Here is a 7122-nt window from a genome sequence, read left to right as displayed (position 1 = left end):
AAAAAAAAAAAAAAAAAAAAAAAGAAGGTATTACACTCGTGGTACTGTGTCTGCCGGAAAATTAATGAAGGCTAATAATAAAAGTGGTGGCTATTTGGCAGTTTACATAGTAATCGTATTGGTGAGGTTCTGGAGAGAATAGCAGGTGCATAGGCAGAGTGCTAAACTAACGGGTTCAGTGACGAAAGACGAAATAGAAGCTATATGAGTGACAGAGGTAATGTATGTATTGATGCAAAGGATCCCAAAGGCCACTCGTGTGATCTTCGAGAGGTTGGTTGGAGGGTTGAGTTAATGGAGCTGGTAAATTGGTGTAATGGAGCCCTAACAGGTCATGGTCCTCCAGGCATTAGTGGAGATTAAGGTGGTAGTAACTAATGACTTGAAGCTTAGTCTGTGATGGGATTGGTGGACTGCAGAGTGGAGAGACAGAGAGATTAGGCTATGGGAGATGGAATGAGGTTGTGTCGGGTAATAGGTGTGAAAAGCAAGGGCTTAATGGAGGGAGTAGTAGGGTTCTTTGACTCTAGAGATAATGGAAATAACTAGATGTTCAGGTGTTGATAGAGATGAAACGGGCAGAGAAAATGGTTGCGAGAGAGATTGCTTGTGTAGTGTGTCCGTGACAATAGTTGGAAGTGAGCAGAGTCAGTAGTGGGTCCTCTGTCAGTTAACTGTGGAGTCTGTGATGTCCCTCAGAGATGGGGACCTAAATGTGATCAGAAAAGGCCTGAAAGTTCATGATAAGGTCCTGGGCTTCGGGCTCCATGTGTTGAATGAGCTGACTGTCGTGTGGGTCCCATGAACTCAGTTAGCTGTACTTTGTTTTCTTTGACCTGCGCAGGACAGCATCAGCACACACTGTCTACCAGCAGACTGAGATGGGACGAACATCTAAGGATAAACGGGACGTGTACTACCGCCTGGCAAAGGAGAACGGCTGGCGGGCCAGAAGCGCTTTCAAGCTCCTGCAATTGGATGAGGAATTCCAACTCTTCAAAGGTGCCTAATTTGGGGGCTAAGTGACCTGGGAGTGGAAGATCAGGCTGCTTCTGAAGAACTCACTGTAGTAGCTGGGCTAACTTGGAGCACGGAGATGGGGAAGGAGATAGACCACAAAAGAGGAGGAGGAGGGCACAGGGGCAGTGGGTAGACATAGATTCTCCACAGGACAGAGGTGACTCTTGCAGCATCTTCTGGTCATGCAGCTGAGCAGTATGTCTTCACTGTGTGTGCACAGGTGTGAAGCGAGCGGTTGACTTGTGTGCAGCCCCGGGCAGCTGGAGCCAGGTGCTGAGCCAGAAGGTTGGGTGAGTGGAGGGGCTAGAGGGTGACCTGGCGGGGGAGGCGTAGGGCGTCAATCCGATGCTGACATGTGCTATCCACAGGGGCCAGGGTTCTGGTCAGGTGGTGGCCGTGGACTTACAGGCTATGGCTCCACTGCCAGGTGTGATACAGATACAGGGCGACATCACTCAGGTAAGAGCATGCCTGCGAATATTGGGGTTATCCTGAGTGACTGCCTTCGTTTGGGGGACAGTAGAAAGGAGAAGAGAAACAAGACAATGAAAAAATGAGAAAGGCTATTTAATCCCCGGATTTTAAAAAGCTGAGGGTGAAGGATAATAAGTCCAAAGCTGGCCTGAGTTATCAAAGGACTTCGAGATGGCTTGAGGAGGCAAAGGGGCTTGAGACTCTGAGATGACTGAGTTCAATCCCAAATGGTGTCCTCTGACCTCCACATGCGTATGTACCCAGACACGCACACAATTAATGAACAAATAAATGCAGTTTTAAAATATCTGAGGGGCTGGAGACGTGGCTCAGCAGTTAAGGGCAATCACTGGTTGCTCTTCCAGAGGATCTGGGTTCAATTCGGAACACCCACACAGGGGTGCACAACTGTCTGCAACTTCAGGCCCAGGGAATCAGTTGCCCTCTTCTGGCCTTCCCCCCAGCGCCAGGCATGTGAGGCACAAACATGCATAAAGGCAAAATACCTATATACCTTAAGAAAAGCAAAAGAAGAAAGGGAGAGAGGAAAATCGAGAGCATTTCTAATTAGTTTATTAATGTTGTTATTAGTTGTTGTATGTGTGTTGTGGGGGGGGTGGCGATGCCATGGTGTTCTTATAGAGGTCAGAGATCCCTTGGAGGAGTCAGTTTTCGCGTTCCACTCTGAGTTCCAGGGGTGGAACTCTGGGTCACAAGGCCTGGCAGCAAGTGTGTTTACCTACCAAGCCAGGTCACCAGCCCCTTAAAAATGTTTTCTTTTTTTTGTTTTCTTTTTGTTTGTTTGTTTGTTTGTTTGTTTTCGAGACAGGGTTTCTCTGTATAGCCCTGGCTGTCCCGGAACTCACTTGGTAGACCAGGCTGGCCTCGAACTCAGAAATCCGCCTGCCTCTGCTGCCCGAGTGCTGGGATTAAAGGCGTGCGCTTAAAAATGTTTTCTAAAAGAATAAATAAGAAAGAGGGGACTGGATATGTAGCTTAGTGCTAGAACCCTCGTGTGGTATAAGCAGAGCATACTGGGTTCTGTCCCAGTACCAAAAGACAGAAACTGAGAAAGACGGAGATTGACCCCCTGTGCATAGACTGTATTGCAGAGACACCAAAAGATGGTGAGGATGGTTCCCCAGAGATGCAACCTCGTCTTAGTCAGACAAAGCCTCCAGAACATGGCTATCCCCAAGGCTTTGAGGCTAGGGCTGTAGGCAGGTGGGATTTGAGGGTGAGGGCAGCAGAGGGGTACTAAGGCTATTCACCCCCTTTCTCCATAGCTTTCCACTGCCAAGGAGATCATCCAGCACTTTGAGGGCTGCCCTGCTGACCTAGTAGTGTGTGACGGGGCTCCTGATGGTAAATGGGGTGTGAGGGTGACCCTCTGTCTCTTAGCTCAGCTTTTTTTTTCTCCCTCTTTCCCTCTGTTCTTTCCATTTCCCCCCTTTCTGGCAGTCTCTCTCTATCTCCGCCCTCATTGCCCATCCTCCTCCTCCCTGCCTTTCAAGTTTGTTTGTTTGTTTGTTTGTTTGTTTGTTTGTTTTTTGGACTGTTTTGTGGTGCTGAAAATAGATGAACCCTCATATGTGCGAGGCAGGTCTTCTGCTGCTAAGGTTTACCCCCGCCCGTCAGCTTCTTGCTGGACTGTGTGTCAAGCCCCCTGCCTTCTTATCTGAGAGCCTGGCCAATCCTGTGCTTGGTTTTTGATTTGTGGGTTGTTTGTTTGTTTTTTGCCACCCATCTATTCAAAACATTTTCTGACCACACGTTGTGTTGGGAAAGTGTACATAAATAAATTCCACTGGCCTCTGGTCTTGTGAAGTCAATGTTTCAGTGGGATTGCATAGAAAAGACACAGTTGAGGGCTGGAGAGGTGGCTCAGCAGTTAAGACCACTGACTGCTCTTCCAGAGGTCCTGAGTTCAAATCCCAGCTACCACATGGTGGCTCACAACCATCTGTAATGGGACCTGATGCCCTCTTCTGGTGTGTCTGAAGACAGTGACAGTGTACTCATATACATTAAATAAATAAAATTTTTAAAAAGAGAGACAGTTGATCTGGTGGCTCAATGCCTGTAATTCCAGATCTTGGGAGACTGAGGCAGAAAGATCACTAGAGCTCAAGGTCAGCCTGGATTAGAAAGGCCCTTTCTCAAAAAATAGAAATGGGGGGGGGGCTGGCTTAGTGGTTAAGAATGCTTGTTATTCTTCCAGGGAACTGAGTTCATTTGAGAGCCATCCATGCCAGGTGACTTGCAACTGCCTGTAGCTTACACTCCAGAGGATTGACCCTCTTCTTTTGGCCCCCATGGGCACATGCATGTGACATACAAAAGGCAGACACACATACATAAAATGTTTTAAAAATACACAAAATGAATAGCAATTCACATTTTTTTTAATTTACTTCTGTTTAATGAGTACACTGTAGCTGTCTTCAGACACACCAGAAGAGGGCATCAGATCCCATTACAGATGGTTGTGAGCCACCATGTGGTTGCTGAGAATTGAACTCAGGACCTCTGGAAGAGCAGTCAGTACTCTTAACCTCTGAGCCATCTCTCCAGCCCTACAATTTTTAATAAAAAGATAAACTTTTTTAAAAAATAGAACAGGTAATAGATCGTGTAGGGAAGTCACTAAGACAGGCTGAGGAAGTAAAAACTACATGCTGAGATTTGAAATAAAATAGACAGGAAAGGCTCTATTGACTTATCAGCAGAAAGAATTGATAGTGAAGGGGCTAACAGGGCTGTCAGTTACAGCACTACCCTTGATAGTACAAACTTGGAGAAAGCCTGAGGGTTGTGGACCAAGGAAGTATCCCATAGGCTTCTTGAGCAGTGTGAGGGGCAGAGGTGGAAGCAGACACACACACACACACACCCCAAGAGGAGATGGCCACTGCAGTAGTGCAAAAGAGTAACTTATAACAGTGGGGGCTCCAGTCACAGGCAAGGAGAGAATGGTCCCACTTTGAAAATAGAATGGGCTGGATCTGCTAAAGTCTGGAATGTGAGTATGACGCAGGCCAAAGTTGGTCACAGGGACTAAGGTTTTTGACATGAGGAACTAGAAGATTGGATGAGCTGAGAAACATCAAGAAACTGGTAATAGAGAAGAAAGTAGAAATCTGCTTTTGAACTGGTTGCACCTATGGGGTTGGTTTATCAATACAGCCCCACGAAGCCATCTGGGTAGAGGTAGACATACTAGTGCTGCTTGTGGGACAAGTAGTTTTCCAGGATTAAAATGACTTCCCAGGTTGCTAAGCACTTGGGGCTCAAAATCCAGTTGGAAGACAATACTCTTTCCAGAACCTTCACAGTAAGAAGGCCTGAAAAACATCCTTGGTTTTCTAATCTCTGGTATAAGAAGACATGTCAAGTCAGAGAGTCCCCTAATGCTGTTCTTCTTGCTACAGTCACTGGCCTCCATGATGTGGATGAGTACATGCAGGCCCAGCTTCTGCTAGCTGTGAGTAACCCTGGTGGCTGCCTCTGCCCTCCTTTGGCCCCTTCTTGCCTTCTTCTGCCTCCACCTTACCCGCCTTTCCTTTCTGCAGGCTCTCAACATCGCTACTCATGTCTTGAAGCTAGGGGGCTGCTTCGTGGCCAAGGTGAGCCTTGGGGATCCTGCAGGAGTGGTGAGAAAGGTCCCTGCCGGGAAAGGGCCCCCTTACTTCTCTAGCTTACCTTCCACACCCTACAGATATTCCGAGGCCGGGATGTGACCCTGCTCTACAGCCAACTACGTATCTTCTTCTCCAGTGTGCTCTGCGCTAAGCCCAAGAGCAGCCGGAACTCGAGCATTGGTCAGTGGGCAAGTGACATGGAGGCCTGATTGGCAAGGGGGTGATTGGCCACGTGTCTGCACAAGGTTGAGGTGACAGAGAGTCACTCCTCACTCCAGGTTTTCCCCCCACAGAAGCCTTTGCTGTGTGTCAAGGTTATGACCCTCCTGAGGGCTTCATTCCAGACCTGACCAGACCCCTGCTGAACCACTCATATGGTGAGAGCCAGAGCTGGTGGTGACCCATGCCTGGGGAAACTTTACCAGCTCCGTGTGCCTTGTGTCTCTTGAGAGCCCTCTGCCTCACCCCCTGATGGCAGTTGTACCCCCTTAGGGATATTTCAGATAGTCTTCCAATGGTAGCTCTTGGTTCTGGTGGAAATTCTATTGCAGCAAACTAAGCATTCACCCAGGGAAGATCCTACCTGTCTATCTTAGGGAACCCCTCAGGTAGAAAGCTCACCTGTATTAAACATGTCCCCTGTGGAAGTCTGTAGCCTCTAACCTGATAGGCAAAGGTGGAACCTGTCTCTGTAGATCCTATTTGAATGAGACAAGGTAGAATGTACTGGTAAAATGCTGAGTGGGCATGGTACAGTGAAAAAGCCAGGCCACAGGCTGACATTTTAGCAATAGTGATCAGAAGGGAATGCGCACCAGAGGGCTAGTTGAAAAAGGACCATGATGGTGGGGAGGGGGACTTCAGTGCTGGTGTAGCCTGTATCTTCACTCTGCCTCTTTCTAAGATACAGATTTCAACCAGTTGGATGGTCCCACCCGTGTTATTGTGCCCTTTGTGGCCTGTGGGGACCTCAGCGCCTACGATTCGGACCGCACTTACTCCCTGGATGTGAGTGTCCAGCCAGCAGGGCAGGGGGCAGGAGATTGTCTTGGACTGGCAGATCCTCATCATCTCTTGTGTCCTACAGCTAGACGGTGGCTCTGAGTACAAATATACTCCACCCACACAGCCCCCCATCGCACCCCCATACCAAGAGGCCTGCAGGTTGAAGAAGAATGGACAGCTGGCCAAGGAACTCCTCCCCCAAGAATGCTCCATCAACAGTGTGGACAAGTTGCCCCAGCCTCTGGCTATCCATACCCTGCTAGCCCCCAAGGTATGGATATGTACCTCTGAGCCCACCATGACATCTCCCCAGTGTGCCCATTTCTGTCCTGACTGACTCACTCACCTGCCCTGCAATCTCTGTAAGAATCCGTAGCTCAGCCACCGACAAATGGAAAAATGTAGCCAAATAGCTGAGTTCCTTTTCTCTTTCTTTGGCAGGTGGAAGACAATGAAATTCATTGTTGACCTTAACACATTAAGGTAAATTTGCTTTTTTCCCCCTCTAAAGTTCAAGTAAAGGGCACCTTTAAGAACAATCTCAATAAGGGACTGCAGGCTGGCTCTCTAGTTAAGAGCAAGGATTGCCCTTGCAGAAGACCTGAGTTTGGTTTCCAGCAACCACGTGTGGGAGCTCACAGCTGCCTATGACTTCCACAGGAGCAGCCTGTGGCCTCTCAGGATACCTACATTCACAAGCACATACCCAGGACACACACACATACACAACACACACAATTAAAAATAATAAAAATAGTTTGGGCATAGTGTCACTCACTTTTAATCCCAGCACTTGGAGGGGTGGGGTGCAAGCAAGTCTCTAGTTTGAGGTTAGCCTGGTCTGAATAGTTCCAGGCCAGCCAGTGCTACATAATGAGACCCTGTCTGTTAAAAAAGAAGGAAGGAAGGAAGGAAGGAAGGAAGGAAGGAAGGAAGGAAGGAAGGAAGGAAGAAAGAAAGAAAGAAAGAAAGAAAGAAAGAA

The 7122-nt window shown here is 48.1% G+C and overlaps 1 protein-coding gene across 4 annotated transcripts in view; it reads left to right on the top strand.

The window, feature by feature from the left end:
* Ftsj1 (FtsJ RNA 2'-O-methyltransferase 1) overlaps positions 1 to 7122 on the top strand; it is a 12333-nt gene that overhangs the window by 847 nt on the left and 4364 nt on the right. For 3 of the 4 annotated variants that reach the window (XM_029473665.1, XM_021153284.2, XM_021153285.2), the window contains exons 2-12: positions 845 to 1002; positions 1241 to 1310; positions 1389 to 1479; positions 2781 to 2859; positions 4926 to 4978; positions 5067 to 5120; positions 5213 to 5315; positions 5429 to 5512; positions 6040 to 6143; positions 6223 to 6411; positions 6582 to 6623. In XM_029473665.1, coding sequence (XP_029329525.1) covers positions 882 to 1002; positions 1241 to 1310; positions 1389 to 1479; positions 2781 to 2859; positions 4926 to 4978; positions 5067 to 5120; positions 5213 to 5315; positions 5429 to 5512; positions 6040 to 6143; positions 6223 to 6411; positions 6582 to 6608 — 975 coding nt within the window. In that variant the 5' untranslated portion in view covers positions 845 to 881 and the 3' untranslated portion in view covers positions 6609 to 6623. The remainder of the gene's footprint in view (positions 1 to 844; positions 1003 to 1240; positions 1311 to 1388; positions 1480 to 2780; positions 2860 to 4925; positions 4979 to 5066; positions 5121 to 5212; positions 5316 to 5428; positions 5513 to 6039; positions 6144 to 6222; positions 6412 to 6581; positions 6624 to 7122) is intronic. The other variant, XM_021153286.2, reaches the window with a different exon arrangement.

The sequence above is a fragment of the Mus caroli genome, chromosome X, assembly GCF_900094665.2.
Source record: "Mus caroli chromosome X, CAROLI_EIJ_v1.1, whole genome shotgun sequence".
Classification (NCBI taxonomy): Eukaryota; Metazoa; Chordata; class Mammalia; order Rodentia; family Muridae; genus Mus; species Mus caroli.
This window is presented reverse-complemented; position numbering and strand designations above follow the sequence as displayed.